General features: G+C 39.8%; 1 protein-coding gene across 1 annotated transcript in view; it reads left to right on the top strand.

Moving 5' to 3' along the window:
* The first annotated feature begins 1,376 nt into the window (after positions 1 to 1,376).
* The window catches only part of LOC121995395 (diacylglycerol O-acyltransferase 1-like), a 31,557-nt gene continuing 6,438 nt past the window's right edge, over positions 1,377 to 26,495 (top strand). The window contains exons 1-5 of the mRNA XM_042549144.1: positions 1,377 to 1,924; positions 3,616 to 3,696; positions 3,874 to 3,947; positions 4,015 to 4,090; positions 8,753 to 8,820. Coding sequence (XP_042405078.1) covers positions 1,523 to 1,924; positions 3,616 to 3,696; positions 3,874 to 3,947; positions 4,015 to 4,090; positions 8,753 to 8,820 — 701 coding nt within the window. The 5' untranslated portion in view covers positions 1,377 to 1,522. The remainder of the gene's footprint in view (positions 1,925 to 3,615; positions 3,697 to 3,873; positions 3,948 to 4,014; positions 4,091 to 8,752; positions 8,821 to 26,495) is intronic.

The raw sequence follows: 26,495 nt of genomic DNA, 5'->3' as shown, positions 1-26,495 counted from the left end.
TAAATAAATAAAGAAATTTTCAAACTAAATAAATAAATTTTTATTATCAAATTCAATTACTAACCAAACAAGGTTAAATGTAAAATTTCAAAAAAACAAATAAACTTGATCGATAATATCCTAACCAACTAAGCTCAAGCGAAGCTTAAACTAAGCTCAACAAAAAAAATTAAGCCAAACTTAAATAATTATTTTAACGACTTAATTTATTTTAGACTCAACTAAACTTACTTCAATTATCTTATCAAATAAATTTAAATATCACAAAACTTAACTCAATTTAGTTCATTTACCACCCTACCAGCAAGCTAATAGATCCTAGCTCACACAACACTTTAACAGATGATAAAGTAGACAAGTAGCATGAGAAAAATTATTGATTGTAAATATAAAAACAATAAATTGTTTTTGTTGTTATACATCCAATAGGAGTGTGTCTTATATTAATATTCAAACAATTACGTAGTAACCAAGTAATTGCTTTTCCAAGTCTATTGAACTCTATTATTATTATTATTATTATTATTAGTTTTTGTAACTTTTGAATGTTATTAGAGTTCGTCTTGGGTGAAATCTCAATCTTCCTTTACTTTAGAATGAAACTCGATTAGACCTTTTTTTTCTAGAATTTAGATTAGGCCCGTAGTATTAATCCACTTTATAAAATAATTCAAATAGATTAGATTCAAATTTTATTGATCCATCAATCATCATTCGACACATTTAAATGGACCACCTTGTACGGGTTAGGATCAGATGGACTGATCCATGACAGGCTCGTATTGGCCCATTCGTTGAGACGAAAAACCTTTTAAAACTTAAAATTAAAATAGAAATTTAATGGGCTTATGATCTGATCCGTCCAATATGGCATCCGAATTTAAAATCTTATTTTTTTTAATATATATATTTTTTAATTTTTTTGATGGGGTCATGAACTTATCACCTAACCCTCAAACCACTTTGATGGATTGGGAGTTCCAAGTCTGCTATGCTGGCGCCCGGCCAACTTGAGTCTGCTATGCTCGTTACTCATATGATTTAACCACCATCAATTTAACAAGGAACTTTAGTCTAACCCATGGATTAGTGTTTTAACAACCATGGGTTAAACTAAATTCCTTCAATGGATTAGTGTTTTAACAACCATCAATTTTTGTTTCGGTTCCAACTTCCAAGTGATTCACGATCCTATCCAATTAAATTTGTTTATCAGTTTAATTCCACTCGTAATTTAACTATCTTATCTTATCTTATCTTATCGTATCGTATCTATCGTATCGTAGGACACTGAAAAACTTAAGATGAGCCATACTAAGTTTTTGCTCCAATCTAATCTATAATTAATTATTAACGTCCGACCTCAAACGGGAAAGCCGTGCGCGCATGGTTTCCTGGTAATTAATTTGAAATCCGGTGGTTCCGTGCAAATGCCCGTGTTGATAAAACCGTCCGTCTGCGATGCGCGTCGGAATTCGGAAACTGAGCGAGGCCGTGTTGGGTGTTGGCCGTCCTCCATTTCATGGCGATTTCACTTGACCAAGCGACGCCAACCGTAACACGATCCGCGACGGCGTCCTCCGACCTTCTCCGCCGACGTCCCACCCCCACCGCCACCCCGGGACTGGTGGCAGAATCCCCCGCGAGGTCGACCTCGGGCGGTTTTTTCGGAGAGGAATCCAGCGTAGAGAGCAGCTCCGATGGGGAGGTGTCCCATCGGGTGGGGGGAGGCGATGGTCCAGTGGACGAAGTGGAGAGGACGCCGATGGCTTCGAACGACAAAGAGCACGAAGATGGAATCAGAAGGGGAAAGGGTCCGGCATCCGATGGCGAGGTCCGGGCCATGTTCCTGTACCGGGCGTCGGCTCCGGCTCACCAAAGAATCAAGGAGAGTCCATTGAGCTCGGATGCTATCTTCAAGCAGGTAGACTACTTTTCTGCATTTCTATGTGATCACGTCAGTGGTCACTGACATCGACCAACATTTGTTAAAAAAACATAATGAACGAGATCATGTTACTTTAAGATGCATTTGAGGAATATTTTAGCTTCTAGTTATTATTATATTTTGATTATACGGGTTCTTCCATGCACATACGTCCCTAGTACTCTAGTTATGTATATATTGGGCAAACTAACCTATCCAGATTCCAGAGTCCGCATCACCACCTGCAAGACTTCAGCAAGATGGCTGCCCGGGCCCACCATTCTCCTGCCCTAGGTTTCAAAGTCATTTAGGATCTAATACTGGGCTAGATTTGTTCTAATTATGGCCCAAATTGCTTGGGAAGCTGAAGTAGGATGTTTTGCTACTTTTTTTTTCCTCATGATTTTAGTAAGTTTTCAATTGTTTTCTGAAGGGCTACAATTCTTCACCAGTGATGCATTCTAGATCTTAGGAGATGTCTTTGGATGTGTTTGGAGTCTACTAAATATCATATTGTTAGTAGAAAAAAGAACTTTTTTTTCACATGGGAGCTTTTTTGGCGAGGAGCTCTAGTATTGAGATTTTTGTTTGTTTTTCCTGAATAGTTTGGATCAAGAAGGCATTTTTGTAAGATTTTGTACATTGATTTGTGTAGTTTTCACTACTTTTTTCTCCATATTATATAGATGAATTCTTTCCGTGGAGTATGCTTACATCAAACCATACTAAATTGTTCTCATTATCAATTTTTTCTTTTGTGATTGTGCTATTCTACCATGATTGACAAAGATTCCATTACATGATATTTTGTGGAGGCGATTTTACATTTTAGAGTCACCAAATTTGCATCTACAATTGTGTAGTTTGAGCCTGCTAATTATAGCAAGCAGTGCTAGAGCAATCACCAACCTCATCACAAAGTTCTTGTGATCCCAACATAAGGCTCATTGTGAAGGAGAGAACAAAAGGATCTCGTAACACTAACATGTGTTGGTGTAAGGATATTCCATATTTTAAGTTGATACTACTATGATTTCTTACACATCTCAAGTTGATGCATAACTGTGATCTTTGAAAGATTTTAAAGCTTGCTTTCTTTTCTTTGTTTGGTGTACCTATATTCAGAAGCCAATTACATTAATTTTGACTTGTCTATGCCATTACTTAGAAACTAACACCTCCATTATCCATACATGAGTTCCTAGATAACTACCTAGAGGACACTCACTTCCCTCTCACCACTCCCCTTGTGGACAATCATCTTGTAAGAAACCAGATACATCAATTTTGACTTGTCAACTCCATTACTTAGAAACTAACACCTTCACTATCTAAACATGAGTTCCCAAATAACTACCTGCGCAACTTCACTCACCTCTTGGACAATGCAATTACATCAAGCACCAAAGAGTAAGACATACAAACATCATGCTGCTGGATAGTGCATTTGCTATGTAATTCATTCTTATAAACTAATACATATAAGAAGGATATAGTCTAAGCTTCAACTTCGCAATGGAAGACAATGTATGCTGAAAAGTTTGTTCACTATGAGATTGTTACAAACCGACAGACATATGGATATAGTCTACATGGCAACTTGCAGAGGAAGACATGTTGTTGTTTTCTTTAATTTTCTCTGTTTTGTGATAAGTATTTATTCTAACTAATTTCCTTTTGCATTATAGAGCCATGCAGGTCTTCTTAACCTGTGTATAGTAGTGCTGATTGCAGTCAATGGAAGGCTTATCATTGAGAACTTGATGAAGGTTGGTTATTTCTTGCTCCTTTTCCCAACTTGAATGTAAAAGTTTGTCTCTCTCTCTTCTTGTAGTTTCAAATGCCAGTAGAATTCAGCAGAATAGTTTTTGTGTTGTGGCTCTTCATATTTTTTTTGTGCACTGGATGACGTACACTGATCAGTTGACACTGTTTGCCTTTTGCAGTATGGTCTACTTATTCAGGCTGGGTTTTGGTTCAGTTCAAAATCATTGAGAGATTGGCCACTTTTGATGTGTTGGTAAAATTTCAGTTTCAACTGCTAATTCCTAGCACAGTTATGTTTTATCTGACATTCAAATTTCCAGTTTTACTCTGTCCCTTTTCCCTCTCGCTGCATTCTTGATCGAAAAACTGGCATGGAGAAAGCTTATATCTGAACCAGTAAGTTGGTTATCTTCCAATGTATCCAATTATCTTCACCAATTACTAGTTCATTTTGGATGAATGAGTGTTTGCATGGGATCACTTCTGAACTACAAATTTTGTCTCAGAGATGTGTTTATTTTATTATCAGCAACTAGTATATGTTTTAAATCAAAATTTTCTTTTGATCATTTTACTAAGTTATATGGTTTGATTTTTTTTAAAAGTGATAAATGACGCGAGGTCCTCCATGTATAACCCTAATGGATTAGAAAAACATGATCAAATTATAAGGTTTACATTGTTTATCAAATAGAGTAATCTTATTAGTTGATTGGAAATGTGACTAATGCTTAAAGGATTGATTGAATCATCAAAATTTTTGTCCTGCCTATGCATAGAACTATACTAGAATGTTTCTTTTCCATTATATTGCTGGATGACATATACCATTAGTTGTATGCAATAAGAATCATATTCTAAAATTTTGGTTGCTTGCATTTGGCAATACCATTGAGTGTATGTTTTTTAAATCTCCAAGATCTTATTAAAAAAACCTCTAGCCTATTGTTGTTGAAGCCACTTCCAAGTTCCAAATATAGATAAAATGGCTTCGTCTTTGAAAGCCACTTCCATGATTTAGTTAAAATGGAATTTCAACTTGCAGAATCATACAAATTTATTGATTGAATGTTGTGGGCCAAGTTGAATTAGCCCAAAACTTGGTTAGGGATCTAATTGTAATGACCATATATTGAAGGTGCAAAGTGTAAAGTTACAATAATGAAACATGGTATCAGAACTATCTATGACTGATATATCATCTCTATCCTGAGCCGAGCCTTCCCTGATGAATAACCTCCTCTTAAACAAGGTCCTTCAATGCACATGTAGCTTGTGATTTCAATGTCTGCATAACCTATCTGCATGTCCAAGTTTGGAAATAATTGCTTGATTCTTGTACCAGCCTAGATTGGCATGGCAATTATCCTTGCTTTTGTAGAAAGCAAATTTGCTTCCCCTTGTGAGTTCACACAATAACCATTGCTAAATTTGCTTCCTCTTGTAGTTGCTCTTCACGAAACAATCACTGTTGCCTGCACTATTAGCTATTGCCTATATATGAACAACAACTGCAGTGTATTGACTTGCTTTCTCGTCTGTCTTTAGTTTTTGGTACATTCATCGACAACTTCCTTCAATCCCTAAATTTTAGATTCTGTGATACTTCACGATTGTCTCCTAGCGTTGATCTCCCAAGCCTTTTTAACTCTGTATTGGTTATCACTTAGAAGATGATAAAGTAGAATTATGCTTTACAGGCTCGCATAATCCAGATTTGCTTCAGGGTCTGGTAGATCAACTCATTATCTAGTTTGCTAAGTTCTTGAGGCTACAAAAGCCTTGTGGACAAGATTGATACCTAGTTAACCACACTCCTTTTGGTAATTGATTGATTTTGTCTCATGAACTCATGAGTATATCCTATTCTTTTTCTCTTGCTATAAGACTTGAACATAGAATTGGAAACTAGAATTGAGACTTGCATGTTGGTAACCTTTCTTGAGCATATGATATGATTGATGATTTCTTGCAATTGTGACATTCAAGCACTGAGATGACTACATATTCACTAATTTCAAGCATTTCATATTGATTTCAGAGACATTTTTAGATCATGCCACTTTGACAAACTCTTCACCATCATATTCTTTCACATTGCCCGTCATGAGGCAACTCCTCCATTCCACCCATGTTGGATATTTACATATGGATGTTGCGGGCTTTTGCTACATCCTTATTATCTCTATTCCCACAAGATAGATCATTCTTGTAGCTTAATTGCCATTTGATCTGCCTCATAGTATTGGAGGTTGTTAGCAATGCTTATTGGTGGAGAAGGCAAGCCTAAGCATTCACCTTGAAGGAGATTTAGATGTGTCAAGGATGTTTGCTACTCTCTCCATGACTGCCCACTCGACTATCCTTTAACATCAGCTTATATGGACAGCCAAATATTGCTTCCCAAGAGGATCCATTAGTCCCAACCTACTTTAGATTTAGTTCCATAAATGTAATTCCTGTGGGGCTATCTTTAATTTCAAGCTATTGCTAGTGTCTCATGTCGACTAGTTATCTATGTGGTTCATGTAGGTGTATTTATAACCTACTTATTCATAGATCTTGATCTTCCTCTTAGATTCTTGTTTATTATCCATTAAAAAACTAACCAATCCTTGCCTTAGTTTCGATTGAGCTTATTATACGTAAACTTGTTAAATTCTTAAATTGTCTTGTAACATTTAATGTCATTTTTATTGTCATTAAGGATTTGAGGACGAGCAAGGTGATTAATATAGGACATGAGTCTCACAGATTCTACTAGTTAAATGCGTTATTATCATCTTTTGCTCTTCTCATGACCTAGTCACTAATGCAAATATATAATCATCTTGCTCATGCTAGTCTTGGTTCCCAGATTTTCTAACCTTTAATGTTTGTCTCCAATCTCGAGAATGCATTTTTCAGTATTCGGGTCATCATTGACAATTATGAATCCATTATTTCCTGTGGGTACCTATTCATTATTACTACGCTACCTAAGATGTGGGTTTGAACAAACCTTTCATTAGTATGGGAGAAGTTGTTGTCTCTTCTCCACACCATTGCCCTACTCCCTGTGGAATCTAATTCATAGGTGTGTCAAACAAACTTTGTTGTGGCCAACCATTTCCACTTTTGACTCAATTTTTGCTGCAATTTTCTCACAAATTGTGCCAAATTTATAGTAGTATTTTCTCGACAGATTACAATATGCCAGCCCTGACTGCAATAGAGAACATGACTAGAAGAAGTCAATTTGTTTGGAATTTGGATTTATTCGAATGAGGTTCAAGTTGTTTAGGATTTTAACCTAGTTATTCAACAAAAATGAAGAGTTATGATGGTTGGTGAAGCTTGGGCTCCTTCGTTTGTTGAATGGAAAAAGAGGCTTCCACATAGACACACTATAGAGTTTGAGTAAGCTCGGTAGAGCCAAGGAAATGCCTTAAGAGGGGGTGTAAGCCAAAAGAAAGGAGTTGGGAAGTGACATTATGCATTACATTAAAGGATGTTGAAGGTAGTTGAAGGCTCATTCCTTATTCTCTCTTTGAATTACTTGAAACAATCGACTAAAAACCATTCTTTAGAGGGTAGTTCGTCATCATAGAACAAGCATAACATATATTCATTCCTTTATCTGGATAAAGGGCAAACATGCACATCAAGTTTATACATCCATTCTAAACACTGGGGTTGACTCATTGGTTGAAAAGAGGTTAAAAGTGTGCTACGCTCCAAAGTGAGGTAGAAGAGTGTGAGCTAGAGAAAACTTGATGCCTTGCACGTGTTCCAAGAGAGCCTCAATTTGTTGGTGGTATTGTCTTTTATAGTTTCTAAAACTGAGTGCCCATCCCAAAGCCTCTTGCCAGGTGTCGCTTAACATTGATGGGTTCAGCTGTTCTCTGTTGTTTTAATTATGTTGTTGTCCGTGAACCCTGGATGCCGAAGGCGTCTTTGGGGTGATCCTGTAAGAATGGTGGGTTCAGCTGTTTTTTGTTGTTTTAATTCTGTTGTCCATGACCCCGGATGCCGAAGGCATCCTTGGGCTGATCTTATAGTTCTTACGGGATGGAGATGATGAGGTCGGTTCATGTATTTTCTTCCCTTTTGTGTTGCTCTAGGAATGACTATTGATTCCTCGGATCAACTACAATTTATACAAACCCTGTATACGTGTCTTCCATCCAATGGTCAGTCGCACTTTGTTGTTTTACCTATATTACCACTCAGGGTTTTTGTATTAGAGTCCATTATCTCTCTCTATCCTCTCTGTCAATGTGCTATTCGAAGGTTGGAGGGATTATTGTCTCCATGCTTCGTTGACAATTTTTCAAAGTCTTGCTTTGTTTGTTTTCTTTTTTATAATCATGGTCTTAGTTAATGATCTTGAGGAGTTTTCTAATTTATGGAACAAGTTGAATATGGATATATGTATGTTCTAACTTGAGAGGGAATGAGTCAATATGGTTATTGGTGCAGTGGATTTAATCCTACACTGCTTTGTGGTTTAAATGTGTCATTAGTCCTTATGTATTCCCTTATAATAGGCATCTTTAATCAATGCAATAGAATACTGGCTTTCTTCAAGCTTAATTGTTGTCTTTTGCTTTATTAGCCAAAGTGGAGACATCTAAGAAGATGTTTCCCCTACTTTTGGAATTGCTATTGAACGAGCATGTGTGCTTTAACATTACAGGTGATGCATGCTTGCATCATGAGCATAGCAGAGCTTCTTTGCATGTGTCTGCATATTACATTGGCAAGTAAAATCTCTTGCTTTTGTTTATTTAGAAAAGAGGATAACTTTTCAAAATGTTTTGGTAAAAGATATGAACATGTTTGATGTTAGTGGGCTGTGCTCTTGCATGCTTAGATACCACTTGGATAGTGTTTTTGTAGCCTAGATCTATTGTCAGCAGATTTAGGTATTCTAGGTGCCAATGCTTTGATTCCCATTCCTTGGATTTGATTGATTTAAGTTCTTTCCTTTGCTCCACTACCTTCTAGCAAGTTATTTATTGTGCATTACATTATATAGTTCTTACCACTTATTGCCATCATTGTGATTGTATGCAGCTGGCCATCGCTTTTCATGTGATAAATACGACATCTGCAATTCTCTATCCTACCTTTATAATTCTTAGGTAATAGTTCCCAGTTGCTAGTCTGATTCTTGCATGTTTATTCTTTTGTTTGCGAGTCAATTTCAATGGTTCCAACCTATACAACTTTGTCTGAAATTGCTCTCTTGTTTGATAACCTGATAAACATAATTGTTTCCCTTTTTTTTTTATAATATATATATATTTAAATTATTTACCGTCTCTTTTATTAACTTTGACTTGTATTGTCAATATAATATACCAAAAAATATCATTACGTTTATTTTTAGATCCCACATTTCATGATGAACTTATTGTCACGCCCCGAGGGCATAATTCCACCAAGAGGTACCCCATTCGGTGACACTATAATAAAAGAGACCTAGTAGTCATATAAATAGGATAACCAAGAAATTCATCAAATTTATTTATTTATATATCATTTCCTTTGTATACAATGAAAACTATACAGATAAAACAACAAATGAACCAAAAATGAAAAGTAAGGTTCTAAAATTCGCTAGATGCTAATCGGGTGTCAAACCAATGCCTAGCGCCTAGGACACCTAGGTGGGGACTAGGCGTTGCTAGGCGGATTCCACGGTATCAACATATGACATAATAACTTACATTCTATAACTCCAACACAATAACATCAAATTTAAAATGAGTTCAAAATTATACAACTAATAAAATATCCCAAATTTATTCTACTTTTCCATAATTTTCAACGACGTGTTCTTCATCAGACACAAACTCAATATTATCATTGCGATCCTCTTCTTCTTCTTTGGATGTAAAATCATCCACATGAAGTTCTTTCACTCTAGAGCTTTTTCGGGATTGTCTGATGAAATGACTTTTCCAAAGGACTAGGCTTTGGCCAACCTTCAATTCAATCCCTTTCAAATCGCTCAGTTGAGGAAAGACCTGACAACAATTTTTTTTTTTTTTCAAATCGATTTCTCCAGCCGTTTAACTCTATATTTCTCCAAAAAGTGGGTTTCTTCATTCGTTCTGATGAAGATGAAGTTTGGTGCTAGCTGTCAGGGCAAGCCAACAAATCAATTTTTTTGTTGGACCAATGTTTAGGGCTTATAAAACTTAAGCCCAACAAAAAAAAAAGGGGTTATATTTTAGTTTTTTTAATTAGACTTTAAATTTAAAATCCTAAACTAAAAGAAATCATGAAAACCTTTCACTATTTTCGCGTCGCCTAGACGATTCGATCGATTAATCAGCGCCTAGGGTCGCCTAATCCTGCCTAGACGCCAAGGCTGCCTAGGTTGACCAACTAGCATGTTTTAGGTGTGGCTGGTTGATGCCTACTGCTTAGGCAGCCGCTTAGGCTGATTTTTAGAACACTGATGAAAAGACAACGAAGCAAAAAATCAAACAAGGAATCAACGAACCAGTGGATCGAGATCTCTAAGTAACTCTATGTAGAAGCTGAACTCAACTATAATATTAAAAGGGTATTTGCGCCTGCAAAAATTGGAGGTTAAGGAAAGCAGAAGGCAAACATAAATTGCTAAGTAGTTAATCAAGAAAAGATGTAAGATTCGAATGAATTTAATTTTGTTTTGAGCATTAGAGGGAGACCGGGGGTGCCCTGACCTTCCACTCCGATGCTCAAGTCAGTATTCGGCGATATTAAAAATGGAGAAGATAAACAATGCAGGAGAATAATAAAATGTGAGTGCATGTAGTAAGGAGTATCCCGCATACCTTGGCTCGTGGGGGCCAGACTTTTTATAGCATGAAGGAGTGATGTGTCACATCCATGGTTGTCAAAGGAGAGTGCATTTATGACAAGATGTCATATTCACATTAAAGAATGTGTCATGTCAAAAGTGTCAGAGGGTCATGTCACCCGTGTCTTGTACTATGAAGATCTTGATGGATCACACTGTCATACATATTACTCCATGTGTTTTGACACCCATGTGTTCGGATAACTCATGTATTCTGACAACCTATTGGGGGCCATGTGCTGTTCTGGATATTTGGGCCTAGGAGAGGCATCAGGTTGGAGTAGAGGTGAGCCGGAGCATCCATACATGAGTTGGATATTTGATTAGGGAGCAGAGCCTCTGGGTCGGTATATGACTAACCACAGACTTACAGGTCGACTCGGCCAAGAAGACTTACGGGTTGGCTCGGATTGGCTAGGAAATTGGCGGGTCGGTCAGGAAGACTGGTGGCGCGAGTCGAGTCAGGAAGATTGGACTGGCTGGTTGTCCTTGGCGAGTCAGCTTTGGAAGACTGGCGGGTTGACTCAGTCGGATAGAGATGGTCTCATTGATCTCCCTTAGACTTTTGACCCAACGCAGCATCCGATTGACCCTTGTTTGCATTCGTGGCGACTTTCAACACTCATCGTATCACAAGTCTCCCTGAGTTTGACTAACTAGACTAAGCATATCGTTAGGCTGAGTGGGTGTCGATTGGGCGGCGGAGCAGGTGTCGAGCAGGCGACGGAGAGGGTGTCGAACGGGTGGCGGAGCGCGTGTCGAGTGGACGGCGGAGCGTGTGCTGAGCGAGCGGCAGATGAATGCCGAGTGAGCGATGGAGTATTAGGCACGTGGGGACCATGCTTATAACTCAGTCGAGACATGCGAGAGTCTGGAGTCGCGTGACGACCACGCTTATAACTCGATTGAGAGACGCGAGAGTCTGGAGGTTTTTGCCTATTGTGGGGACCATGCTACTAATGTGATCGAGAGACGCGAGAGACTTTTTGCCTATTGGTCCGGGCCGTTCTAGTTGCCGACTAAATCTAGTCAAGGGAAATTGGCTAGGACCTTGACTGTGTCAACCTGACCACTTGAATTCCGCTAATGGGAATTTGATTGGAATGTGGCCGACTAAAGTTGATTGTCCTTTGTGATTTTGCTTGGACTTTGCCGATCAGCATTAGCCCATTAACATGCCCTTTGCATGTGATTGCCGATCGAATTGCCAATTTGATTGGAATTTGCCTAAATTGTCGATTGGCTAGAATTTTATTTTGCCAAGCTGAATTAGAATTTTCACTTGGACCTTTTGGGATTGGTTTGACCAATTGAAAATTCTTGTTTGAAATGGCCACGGATTGCCAATTTGATTGGGATTTGCCTAAATTCTGCCGATCGGCTAGAATTTTATTTTGCCAAGCTGAATTGGATTTTTCACTTGGTCCTTTTGGGATGGGTTTGACCAATTGAAATTCTTGTTTGAAATGGCCACAGATTGGCTGATTGACATTTTGTGTTTTTTAGAGCTGCCAATCTGCTTGCAAAAGTGGAGCCTAGTGAGTGGCTGTGCAAAACTTGAGCGGGCGACTAATTGTGTGAGTGTCGATCGAGCGGCGGATATGCGTGGGGATCCACTTGTAACTTGTTCGAGAGACGTGAGAGTCTGGAGGTTTTTGTAGACCGGAAGGTCGTTTGGTGCGTGAGGATCATGCTTATAACTCGGTCGACAGATGTGAGAGTCTGGATGTGCCCGTCGTAATGCATTCTCTCTCTGTGTCTGCGAAGAAGAGTAACGATTCGTATATGAAGGACAGAACTATATAAACACGAACCGATGCGCAGTTTGTGATAACTCCGCTAGTGGAGCTGCCGATTGATTTTTACTATTGGGGAGTTTTTCAATGGGCTTGGAGTTCGCCGATTGAAGCTCCTAATTGGGGGAATTTTCCAATCGACTTTTGAGCTGCCGATTGACGCTGGACGACCAATTTGGATTTGCCGATTTTGGAATTGCCGACTGATCCCGTCTGGAAGTTGAGTCCGATGGGGGTTCTGTGATGATGGTGAGAATATTGACAAAGAAAGGAATTTGGAGCTTGGGGGGGGGGGAGGATAGCTGATGGTACCCATTGCCTTGCAAACATCATAGTCCAAGCATCCAAAAGCGTTAGAGCGAGAACTAGGGAAGAGGTTCCTGACGCAGACCCTCCGATGCTCAAGTCAGAAGAGAGGCCGAGCGGAAAAAGATGATGAACAGTAAATGTGTGCGCTTAAGTAAGACTGCTGTCTAGCGTGTACCTAGCCAACGGAGAGGATCTCTTTTTTTATACAACTTTTTATAACTTTCGCAATAATAAGGCATCAGAGAATGTCGCATGTCAGAGGGTGTCGAGTGAAAGAAGATGTACGACGGATATCTATTGAGTAGAGGAAGATTTCGCGGTTTGTATGTGGCAGAGTATTGGAATATTTCTTGACAAATATCTTTTACTTCTTGACAAGTTGTTGCGCCTGAAGTGTTTTCCCCTTGGGGTTTGATCAACTAGGAGGCCGGCCGGGAGTAAGGCTGAGATGATGCCTAGGAGAAGTGAGGAGACTGAGCCTTGGAGGTCCAATCGACATAAACTCGTCCTGGATTAGACTAGGATAGTGCACTAGAGAAGGATCCACTTGTCCTTTGATCTCATGTCTTAGGAGGAGGATGTTTTTCCCATGGGATCGTATGGTTTGTCTCACGATCATTCTTTTACAAAGGGGCCCCCTTTCGGCTCTTAACCCCTACCTCTCCTTTATCCTTGTTGTGCTTCTTGTTCTTCAGCGACCTCGTTGTGCTTCTTCCTTGGCGAATCTCTCTAAGTAATGGCGTCATAATCTCACCCTAAGATCCTGATTGAAGAGATCCAACAGCTACAACAAGATGCAAAAAGACGAACTCAATTACTTGTCAAGAAGGTGGAATCCTTAGTAGAGGTGTTGCAAGCCTTGAATCTCCTGCATTCAAACTGGAAGGAACTCGAGGTGCGTCTATCTGCTTCCCAGTCTAAAGCTCGAGCTGAACTTGCATAAAGAACAAAGTCTCTATGGACTTAGCGCAAAGGACTACGGAATTATATGACCTGAAAATGATGCATGCCTCCGCGATCTCTAGCCTGACTAGGGAAGTAAAGGCCAAGGATCTAACAATATTATAGCAACAGCAGGACCTGGACCTGGGAGTGATCGAACTGAGCTCCTTACGAGCCGATTTAAACCGAACCAAATTTGAGCTGGCGTCTTCCTTGCAGGTCTACCAGGGTGAATCGAACAAACGTTTGAGGATACGGAGCAAGCGACCTATTTCTGCTCGGGCTGCAGATCAACGACTCGTCTGTATCTAGGGTGGGAGGAGTAGTCTGACACCCTCGCGAGGAAGAACGCCTAACGACTAGTCTGTTAGATGAATATTTTGTAATATGAAAGAATTGTAGGAGGGAGACCAGAAACTACTTTTTATGGGTTTTGATTAATCAAACTTTGTGTTGTATGTTTGTTGATGGTTCATTGATCTCTGTGTTGACTTTATTATCCTTAGTCGTCATTCAGTTTACACTTTTCCTCTCTCATAGACGAGTGATTAACTCTCGTGTTTGAGCATTAATTGAATCATGAGGTTAAGGCTGTGGTGTTGAAGGGTGACCACATGCGTGTATTGCTGAGTGTTGCCACGATCATGTTAAGTGTAGGGTAGAGCGGTTATTGAGATAAGTATTGGGTAGAGTGGCCGTGAAGATAAGAGCCTGATAGGGCGGCTATGGAGATAAGTGCTGGGCAGAGCGGTTGTAGAGATAAGAGCATGATAAGGTGACTGTGGAGATGAGCATCGGGCAGAGCAGCTATAGAGATAAGAGTTTGATAGAGCGGTTATAGAGATAAGAGCCGGGCAGGGTGGCTGTAGAGATAAGAGCCGGACAGGGCGACTGTAGAGATAAGAGTTGGATAGGGCGGTTGTAGAGATAAGATCCGGACAGGACGACTGTAGAGATAAGAGCTGGACAGGGCGACTGTAGAGATAAGAGCCGAACAAGGCGGTTGTAGAGATAAGAGTCGGACAGGGTGACTGTGGAGATAAGTGCCGAGAAGAGAGTGTTCAAAAACACTTGACATTTTATTACGTCGCTGGATTGATGCAACAGAGCAGCGTTCTAGAATTTTCAGAGGTGATCCTCTGGATCATTATTACCTCCACACTCTCCAATAGATGGGGGTTTATAACCCTTAGGAAGATTCTCGTCTAGCACTTCTTGGGAGAAAAGGACACTGAGTTGTTTAGACATCTCCTGAATGGCTAGGGCTTTTTCCCTCTTTGGGTCTCTTGCACGCGAGTTCTCGGCTGAGGAGGCTTGAGATTGCTCCATTCTGTTGCCACCTTCTCTAGGTGTTCGATACAACTCCTGGGAGAAGTCGTATGACCGCTTCCTCTTGGACCTTCCATCCGAGGTGAAGAGCACTTCCTTCGAGGCCACAAGAGCGCGGTGCGGGTGAAAATCTGTAGTTTGTTTTTCTGAGGCCGTTCGTATCTTGGCCTCCTTGAATAATTCGTATTCCCCGAGCGTTATAGTGAGGTTGATTTTATCAGTGTCCTCCATTGTCACGTTCCAGAATAGGTGAATGTGTACCCACAGACGGCGCTAAATTTGATCCCGTCCGGAAGCTAAGTTAGATGAGGGTACTGGTGACGATGGCGAGAATGTCGACGAAGAGAGGAAATTCGGAGCTTGGAGGAAGAGGATTGTTGATGGTACCCACTGCCTTGCAAACACCACATACCAAGTACCCTGAAGCTTTAGAGCGAGAACCAGAGAAGAGGTCCTTGACGCAGGCCCTCCGACGCTCAAGTCAGAAGAGAGGACGAGTGGAAAAAGATGAAGAACCATAAATGTGTGCGCCTAAGACTGCTGTTTAGCGCGTGCCTGTCCAACGGAGAGGACCTCCCTTTCTATACTGCCTTTTGTAACCTCTGCAATCATAAGACATTAGAGAATGTCGCATATCAGGGGGTGTGGGGTGAAAGAAGATGTACGATGGACTTTCATTGGGTAGAGGAGGGTTTCGCGGTTTGTATGTGGCAGAGTATTGGAATATTTCTTGTCAAATATCTGTTACTTCCTGATAAGTTGTTGCGATTCCCTGATAGTGTTATCCTCTTAGGGGTCCAACCGATTAGGAGGCCGATCGAGAGTAAGGCTGAGATGGTGCCTAGGAGAAGTGAGGGGAATGAGCTCTAGAGGTTCGATCTGCGTAAACCCGTCCGGGGATTTGATTAGGATGGTGCCTGGGAGAAGGGGACTGAGCCTTGGAGGTCTAACTGGCGAAGAGGTCGGCTGGGAGTAATACTAGGATGATGCCTAGTAGAAGTGAGGGGACTGAGTTCTGGGTTCGATCGGCAAAGAGGCCGGCCAGGAGTAAGACGAGAAGAGGACTGAACCCTGGAGGTTTCATTGGCCAAGAGGCCTGGGAGTAAAACTAGGATGATGCTCAGGAGAAGGGGACCGGGAGTAAGACTGGGATGATGCCCAGAAGAAGGGGATTGAGTCCTGGAGGTGGAGGTCTTACTGGCCAAGAGGCCGGTTGAGAATAAGACTGGGATGATGTTCAGGAGAAGGGGATTGAGCCTTGGAGGTTCAACCGGCCAAGAGGTCAGTTGGTCTTAGGAGAGTGGACTGCTTGTACAAGTAGTCTTTAATCTTAACTGCTACATTCTCTTAACTTTTGATTGTCATATTATTTTGACTATCATTTCGGCCCTTTCATCATCCATTATTTCACTAAACCATGCCGATCGGATTTTGCCCATTGGTGTTGCCATTTTGGTGTTTTGGAACGGAGATGGAGCTCTGTGAAGCCGCGTGGATTGGAATTTGATTTGCTCATTTGACTTTTTGTCCGTTTGCAGCCGAACGGATTTGGTGTTGTTTGGTCAAATGATTTTTTTTTAATTGCGCTTGCCGATCGGGTGAAGACGCCGATCTATTTTGATCACTTGCTCCCAATTGAAGCCAAGTGGTTTTTGCCACTTTAAAGGTGATTGGAAGATAGGTCCTTTGTTGCTGCCAATTTTGACCGTCACTTTTGACTTGGCCTTTTTGAATTTGATGGGGCTTTGCTGATTGAATAATTTGAGAAACAACAAAATGTTCTGCTCGGCCTGTTGGAGTTCCTGCTTAGGACTCGCCGAATCGAATGCCAATGTTACTTTTGATGGGCATTTGGTGAGCTTGCTCAGAATCTGACTTGCTCAGTTGACCTTTGACCGACGATTTTGAAATATTGGCCGAGTGGCTATTTGAAGATACTGGCCGAGTGGTCATTTGGAGACGAACTTCCTGTCCGATGAGAATAGGGATACAGTCTGAATTTAAATTCCAAAATTCAAGTTCAGATTTATTTATCGAGATGACTTAAACTGCTAATTTCAAGCTGCCACGCAAGTACGAATGAGTCTCTTGGGATGACTGAACTGTTCATTGGAGCTGCCGTTAGGATGGCCAAATGAATGATAATTGGAGATGGCTAGCTGCCGTTCGAGATTTAATTGGACTGTCCTTTTGAGATGCCGATCGGATTAAATCAGACTGTCCTTTTGGAGATTTGTTGCTGATTAAATCATCTGTTGATTGGATGAGAAGCTTCTACTGTCAAATGGGAATTTGATTGGTTGCTCGGAGGGGCATTGAATTTGCCCATCATAACTACCAATCGGACTTTTACAAGTGGCAGATTTGGCTACCGGTTGGCAATTACAGCCGGGTAACTTGCCTATTGAAAGTTTACCGGAATTTACCCAGTTGAATGGAACTTGAGTGGAGAATTGCCAAATGATTTGCCGATCGGGATTGCTGACAGAGTGAATAATTAAATCTTTTGACTCCTGAAAATTTACAGAGTTGGGAAGAGAATATAAATAAAAAACTAAGCTCTTTACTGTGGCGGTGGTGTGTTTATCGAAATTCTCCAGTCATGGTGATGACAGATTTTTCCGGCATCATCCATCTTCACATTCTAGATCATGGGGAGAGGTTCCCGCAGACGGTGCCAAATTTGATCCCGTCTAGAAGTGGTGAGAGATGTAATGTCGGTGAAGTGGCTGGTAGGAGGAAGAGGTAGAGGAAGGTGAGTTGTCTTCTAGGTTGACTAGATCACTGGACCTCCAAGAAAGCCAAGAAAAAGGGGACCGAAGGTGCTAAAAAATATCTCGTCAATGGTGCTTGTAAGGTTGCTAGAAGATAGGAAAAGATAGACGGAGCGTTAGAGGGAGTCAGGGAGACTGGGGGCTCCCTGACCTTTTACTCCGACGCTTAAGTCAGTCTTCTGCGATGCTAAAAATGGAGAAGATAAATAGTGCAAAAGCTTAATGAAATGTGAGTGCATGTATTAAGGAGTATCCCGGATACCTTGGCTCGCGGGGCAGGGCTTTTTATAGCACGAAGGAGTGATGTGTCACATCCGTGATGATCAGAGGAGAGGGGAGAGGAGAGGTTGCATTTTTGACAAGATGTCATGTTCACATTAAAGAATGTGTCATGTCAAAAGTGTGGTCATGTCATCCATGTCTTGTCTTGTGGAGATCTTGAGGGGATCATGTTATGTCATACATACTACATGCGTTTTGATAACTCATGTATTCTGACAACTAACCCGGGGGGGGGGGGGGCATGTGCTATTCTGGATATTTGGGCCTGGGAGAGGTGTCGAGTCAGAGTGGAGGTGAGTCGGAGTGTTCGAGCAGCATAGTCGGTCGAACATAAGCCAGATATTTGATTGGGAAGCTGAGCCCCTTGGTCTGTATAGGACCAACCGTAGACTGGCGGGTCGGCTCAACTAGGAAGACTGGCGGGAGAGCTAGGAAGACTAGCGGGACGACCAGAAATACTGGGGGGTCGGTTAGGAAGACTGGTCTATTTGGCTCAACTAGGAAGATTGGCTGGTCGGTCAGGAAGACTGACGGGTTGACCAGGAAGACTGGTGGGTTAGCCATGATGACTGGTGGGTCGACTCGGGTAGGCCAGGAAGATTGGCGGGTTGACTCGGGAAGACTGGAGTGGTAGGTCGGCTTTAGCAGATTAGTCTTGGAAGACTGGCGGGTTGGCTCAGTCGAATAGAGATGGTCACATTGACATCTCTTAACTTTTGATCCAACTTAACATCCAATTGATCCTCGTTTGTATTCGTGGCAACTTTTAACACTCCCCATATTAGAGGTCAAGAAAGTAAAGTACATTGCAATTTCATATCACAACTTTAAATTGTTCAATAAGTTCTTTAAATCTCATATCGCAATTTCATACGTCATTCGACGTACGGGCTAGTATAAGGTTAGACTCGTAGTTTTCACTTTTTAATATTTCCCATTTACATTTTTATTAGTTTACTTTAACTCCTTTTTACCACAATTGTTCAATTCCAAGTTCACATCTTATCGATTCGTGTGAACAACCAACACAGGTCAACTTTTAATATGAGTCATGTGAATTCATTTAGGTATCATCATAGGGTAAGCTACGAGTATCAAAAGAATGAAATATTAACAGTACGAAAGGTTGAGCACTTTAAAGATAGAGAACAACTGAAGATCATTTCAGAATATCTATTTTAAATTTTAAAAAAATCATTCCCATTTTAATTCCTATATAAAATCCATATGTGAACTTGAACTAGTATCAATTATTTACCCATATTTAATTATTTTATAACCCATTTCACTTTTTTTAAATATTATTTTAATCCCATTTTTTAGAAACCTCTATAAAGCATATATATATAATCTGTCTTATCTATTTATTCATGCAAAAGGATAAATGTATGAAAGTCATAGGATAGATATATGTACCTCTATAAACAATAAAAAGTAACGAGTGTCAAAAAAAAAAAAAAAAATCAATGTGCTTTAATCGAACTCATATTTACAACTACAATACAAAAATAATTCAAACCCAAAATAATATATAAGAACATAGTAATAGAAGACGGATCAGATCTTGATTCCACTCTGTTTTTGTTTTAGTTGGCATCAGGTATTCAGCTTACGCTGACTAATCTTAGGAGTGACCAACCCGATCCACGGAAATTTTCCATCGGTCATCAAGATAAATCAAGAAGCGCTGGCAGCGGGCGACCTATCAACCCAACGTTCTTAAGTCAACCATCCATTAAGGAAAATTCATCCGTTAATTCGCCGAAGTTGGGATTTGATCTTAGATGTCTGGGAAATTGAGAAGGCGCTCTACCGTTGCACCATTGATCCTACGCGACATCTCTTTCTTCTATTGAATAACAACTGTATTTAACCAATCTTAATAGAAATCTAATAAAATAAAATCTATACCTCACAACTTTTCTTTGGGAGAGGGGATGTTTCGTTGATACTAAACGAGCCAATTGAACCTAAATAAATATAATCACGAATCAATTATTACTCCAATATCATTTATGCCAATTCCTTACCAATTTTACCTTTACTTTGCTGTCGCCATCCTGGAAATGATAAGCTCATTGAACGAAGATTCGAAATGAGGAAAATCAAGTAGTTGACTGGCTTCTCTCTTGACTCCGATGATAAACATAAAATAGGTAATAGAAGGGCTGGTGGTTGGAAAAAAAACAATAAAGATGGTGTGCTGTTTCTGGTGCTCACTGGAAAAATATGAGGGAGAGCTACTGTTGTTGGAAAGATGAAGAGAAGAAGCTGGAATTGCTGTTAGTGGCTTGTTGTTGATGAAAACAAAGAGAAAGAAAATGCTGTTGCAACCAAACGTCTTTCCAATTTATCAAAATGTTATCTAAGAATATAGTACAATTAGAAAGAGAGAATGCCAGGTTAAAATTAAACTTAGCAAAATCATGCCCCTTAGATATGTTTGATAATTTAAAGATAGAAAACGAAAAATTGAAAATAGAAATCGAACAGTTAAAAAATGATCATGCATGTTCAAACGATTTTAAAAAACCAAAATTTAGAAATTATGGTTAATAAACTGATACATTAGAAATCAGAAAATTTCTAAAAATTATGTACCTCCAAAATTTTTAATAAATTCAATAGACAGAACTTATATTGGGTTCTTAAATCTTTTTTAAATTAAACTCCAATTTTTTTAATTATTAGGATAAGAATTGTCTCAATCAGAAAAATATTTTTTTTAAAATTTTTATTTTGAGTTGAAATTTTTTCTATGCTATCTGATAATTTAATCTACAAATAGATTTTTTTTTCCAAATTTTGTTTACTGTTGAGTATAAAATTATTAAAAAAAATCATACTTTGAAATTTAAATTTATTTGCAGATTTAAATTTTGAAAATCTTATTTTTATGTGATAAAACATAATATTCTCTATCCTTACAAATATTTTTGTTTTTTTTTATGTCTGATGTATTACAAATTATTTTCTGAAAAGATAATTGTTAATATTAAAAATTCAAAAAATAGAAATTTTGAAAATTTTACTTTTTTGCCGTTAAACAATGTCTCTCATACATCCAGGAAAAATAATAGAGTTGAAAAAATATTTTTAAAGACTTATTTTCAAAAATTAGTTTCTGTACTGAAATACTTTATTTCTTTTCAAATACCAGGTATTTCTGTGTAAATTTTTCTACTGATCTAACTTATTCTGTTTACATGCGACAGATATTTTCAAGATTTTTTGGAAATAGAAAAGTAATTTTTATATTATTTGTGTCAAAATAGAAGCTTAATTATTAGCCTACTAGTAATGTTTGTAATGTAGCCCTAAAAATATTTGTTTAACACTTTATTGTATTTTTCTCTATTTTTTGATGTGATTAAAGGGAGAGAAATAGATACAAGTTGAGAGGGAGTAAGGATTTTTTTTTTTTGAATTTAGAATTTTTACTTATTTCGTAAACAATTTGTTATCTACTTTAGTTATGTTATTGCATTTTTAACCCTAACTTGAACTTGGATTAATGCACATCAAAAAGGGAGAGATTGTAAGCACTCTTGGTAGTTTTGATGTTGTCAACCAAGTTTAGTTAGGTCTTGTTGTGTTTGAACCTTGTGTCAAAGTGTAAAGGAGCTTAGAAATACAAGAAGTTGAGCAGAAGACGCAGTTAGCGAGAAGGATGGCATGGGAAGGGAGCCGACGGGCTTGGTGCATCTGAGGGACGAGATGCTGTGGAAGAGTATACCGGTAGACGAGAAGGGCGTGCGCGACATTCGAGGGACGAGAAGCCTGGGAGGAAGCCTGCTCAAGGAGAAGGTCAGAGTTGGGTTCGGGTGAGCTCAACTCCGGTTAGCCGGAGAATTACCCACGTGAAGAGATCAACCACCAAGGAGTTGATCTACCACTTGGAAGGCGCCTTCCACGGCTAGAAGGCGCCTTCCACGGCTAGAAGGCGCCTTCAATGAGCAGTGCGAAGGCGTCCTCCAACTCTTGAAAGCGTCTTCTAGTAGTCGTTAGCCACATCTAGAGTTTTATCTTCAACGAATAAAACTTAGTTAATGGAAGGCGCCTTGGACCATCTTGAAGGCGCCTTGGACCATCTTGAAGGCGCCTTCAAGCTGCGGATAGAGTTTTTCAAGGGCTATAAAAAGACCCCTGGAGTTAGGAAATATTCAACAACTCTTGTATTCATTTCCTAGCAACTTTTTGAGCATTCAGCGAGTGTAAGAGGCTTCTCCTCCTTTAAAGGAGATTTTTAGTACTTTCTTTTATCTTATATTAACAACCACGTAGGTTATAACTAAGTAATTTCTTTGCCTCTTCTTTTTAGTTGTTGATTTAATTTAGTATAATTGTGCTACTAATTAGAGTCCTAAGATCGAGAAAGGTTAATTTTATTTTATAGGTAATTCACCCTCCTCTTGCCGGCCCGTTGCGCCAGCATAGGTATCTTGAATTGTCCTTTCCATAAGGCGACATATACAACAACATGCAACAAATAAAAGGAAAAACTAGACGAGAGAGAGAGAGAGACTAAAATGATAAGATTGATTCCAAGAAGCCTAGTCACTTGAGTGAGTTTTTCCTTGTAGACTATAGTGGCGTATATAGAAGCACACAACACATAGATGTATTGGGAGAGGATACTCAATCAAAAGAGAGTCTTGTACTACTAAACAGAATGGAGAAAGGCCTCATGAGAAGATGGGTATCATGCAAAGAAGAATAAAAAAGACTTGTAGATTTAAGGACATTAGAAAAGGGAAGAAAAATAGAAGGAATCCATTGACAATAGAAATTAATTTTTTTATTTGAGTGAAGACATTAGATCTAATAACAAACAACATGTTAAAATAAGGAAGAGTTGAGAAGAGGAAGAAACTTCTTTTTTTTTAAAGGGAAAATTTGTTTGAGATTGTTATGGGCTCATGTGGAAATATGTAAATTATAAAGGGATTTCATATTGGGTAATAATATTGATCCTGTCTGAAATCGGTGAAGGCAATAAGCTGGGACATGACTCTGCTGTTGACTCGATGAAGACTCCGAGCTATCTTGCAGAACTAGGAGCGTTAGTGCCAGGCCAGGGAAGGGGTCCCGACGTTGGCCCTTCGATGTTAAAGTCAGTGCTCAATCTAGGAGAAGAAAGTAATGAACTGTAGCAAATGGCGTATGCAAATAAGAAGCATTGCATGCCTTCGTCTGTAGATGGAGACCCTCTTTTATAGTGCCCCTGTCACGTTATGCACGCATCTCAAAGTATTAGCACGTTTTCCAAAACTTTCCTAAGAAAGGACAAGTCATAAAGTGCATCTAACATCTTTCACTAAACGAGCCCGCCAATCTCTATGACTTGACAGACTGAAAGTTTCTAAAGGACGATTTGCTTGCGGGATATTCTTTGTCCTTTCCAGCATAAACTTCCAAAAGAGTACAATATGACAGGTAATTGGATCCCGCCGTAGGCCAATCGAAATCCGCTTGGCTAGCACATCACCAGCTCGGCCATACCGAATGTAGCTACTGACCTGTTCTTTACTCGACTTTTATGTTGTCGGAGAGGCGCACTGTGTTTGATCGGTCCTTAGGTCCGATCGGCAAGGAAAGTGGGCCGGGTAACTTAATATTTAGCTCTTAACTTCATTTGCAAGTTACAGAGGACGATCGATTGGACGATCTGGTCAGCCCTTCACGTTCGACCGGTGTTGCGAGCTCACTCGGCCAACCCTTCTTGGTCCACAGTCTCCAGGTCTGTTCGACTATGTGACTTTGTCAATTTGACTTTGACCTCTAGGTCAGTCCGTCCTTACTGCTTTGACCTGCTTTTTGGGGTATCTTTATCACCGTATCAAATACATATACAAAAGTTGAGGGGCTTCTGCGAGAAATAATTTGCCTCTTAATTGTAAAATGGTAGTAGACCTGCTTATTCCTTTGTAATTGACATAATCTCTTTGCGCTTCCCTCCGTTGTTCATCTCTCTGTCAATGAAGCTCTTTGTGCATGTCGTCCTCCCTTCAATCATCTTTGTCATGACTCTTGATCGATGTAGTTCAATCACCTATATTGCTTCTACGACCTCCATCGTTGCTCATCAACACTTGTTCCTCGCAAACCCTACTCCCATTCCTCCATTGGTGAGGATGGGCTGTCATCCGTGATTGCCACCTTTCTAATGAGATTATGCATCCTCATGCTTCATGTTGCTCGCTCCATTGCTCGCTCCATTGTTAATCAAGTCCACTCTGAGACAAAGGATAACCTGCTCTTGGTGCTTGCCCTTCTTAGGGATTGACTCATTGAAGCTCATATCATCTGCATCGTTGACTGCCATCCTTACCACCTCAATTTCTGCACCAAGACTTTGGGTGCACTTGGTTCAAGGTTATCATGTATTTCCTTGGTTATGAGGAATAAAATATAACCTAATATTGTTTGGTTTAATTTTAGGTAATGCAATAAAAACTTGTTTATTTGGAGGTTTTAGTGTATAACTTAGTTAATAATAAGTCTGATAAAAGTGAAAATAAAACAAAAAAAAATATAATATTATTAATAATGGTGATATATATAAATAAATAAATTTAAATAATATTTAGAATTTTTTTATTATTAAAAAAAAGGGATAATTTTGTTGGATTTTAGAGTAAATCTATTTAGTTTATCTAAACTATAGTTAGAAGTTGATTGATTCAATTGACTAAATTTTAATCAAAAACTAAAGTAAAAAAAAAAAGCCAAACAGAACCATTGCCTCACGCATGCGATCATGCGCTTGCCTCTGTTGTCGCCATCTCTCGCGATCGACAATCATGCGCTTGCCACCTTCGTCCCCACTTGCCGGCGTCTTGTTCACGGGACGGTAAATCGCTTGCCACCTCCGGTGAGCCTTCTGCATGAAGGAATGGGGGTGACGTTTGTTGCTTGTGCTTGCCCTTGATGCGACAACCGTCCATTGCTCTCCCTGGACGACGTTCCACTGCTCGCGATTGGCCACTGCTCGCCCTCACTGCGATGAAGGATGACGAATAGCCATGGCTGCTTGCCCCGCGATGAAGGACGACGAAGGAACGATTGGCCGCTACTTGCCCTCGCTGCGCCGCTGCTTGTGCTTGATGAACGAATGACCGCGGCTGGATTCTCGTTAACCCTAGAATCAAGAAAAACCTAGAATTTAGAGATAATTGCATTCCAGGTTATATCCCATTTTGCTGGCGTTTTGCTGATGTGGCGGGAATGCATCAAAACTTAGGAATCACCCATTATCTAAACTAGACAGGTTAAACAATATAACCTTGGGTCGATAACGAAAGTTATTGACGATAACCCCCAACCAAACGCACCCTAAAGGTCAAGTTGGAGTTTTACCACGGGCATGGTTTTAAATCTTGAGTTGTGCCAATCAACACATGTGAAATTTCTTGTTCCGCCTGTTGACCGATGCACAAGAAGTTTCAATATCCAATGCGCGAGTGGATGAGTCCTTTTGCAGTTCTGCCTTTGTTGCGAGCATCTTCTGCGAGCCTAAGTATCTTCTATAGGGACAAAACCCTTTTGCTTAAGATAGCATTTTCCACCTGCATTGCGAGCATGTTGAGATTTGAGCTGATATACTTCATGTCTGGGTATCACTCTGATGTTGCAAGGCTTCAACAACCAAACCCTAGGTAGCTCACACACTATCTAGACAATTCCAAGAACATTACAAAATATAACATGTCTGAAAATAAAAATCAAAGATTACAACACACCGCATAATCATTCACTCATGCCTCTAATGCTTTCAGGACATCAGCCCCTTGAATCCACTGAGGATCAAGCAGCATCTTGATCCAAGTCTCTGGTTCTCAAATTCACTAAGCTCCTCCTCGAGCTTCAAGACATCAAGCAGATCAAAGTCATGCTCTTAAATCCACGAGCCCCATCTCTACAACTTGATCCCATCGAGTCCACGAACTCCATGAGCTCAACTGTAATCTCCAAGTCGAATTGTCACAACTTCTTGCACACTATATCAACAATATCAAATTAAAATTAACTAACTTAGACTGTTTTGGTGACATAGCAAAATAGCAAAACCATGCTGTTCACTCCACCTGCATTGCGAGCATGTTCTGAGACTTGAGCTGATCTACTTCATGTCTGGGGATCACTCTGATGTTGCAAGGCTTCAACAACCAAACCCTAGGTAGCTCACACACTATCTAGACAATCCCAAGAACATTACAAAATGTAACATGTCTGAAAATAAAAATCAAAGATTACAACACACCGCATAATCATTCACTCAATCCCAAGGGACATCAGCCCCTTGAATCCACTGAGGATCAAGCAGCATCTTGATCCAAGTCTCTGGTTCTCAAATTCACTAAGCTCCTCCTCGAGCTTCAAGACATCAAGCAAATCAAAGTTATGCTCTTAAATCCACGAGCCCCATCTGTACAACTTGATCCCATCGAGTCCACGAACTCCATGAGCTCAACTGTAATCTCTAAGTCGAATCATCACAACTTCTTGCACTCTATATCAACAATATCAAA

The sequence above is a fragment of the Zingiber officinale genome, chromosome 6A (assembly GCF_018446385.1).
Source record: "Zingiber officinale cultivar Zhangliang chromosome 6A, Zo_v1.1, whole genome shotgun sequence".
NCBI lineage: Eukaryota > Viridiplantae > Streptophyta > Magnoliopsida > Zingiberales > Zingiberaceae > Zingiber > Zingiber officinale.
Note: the sequence above shows the minus strand (reverse complement) of the source record. Positions and strands in the feature narration are given on the sequence as shown.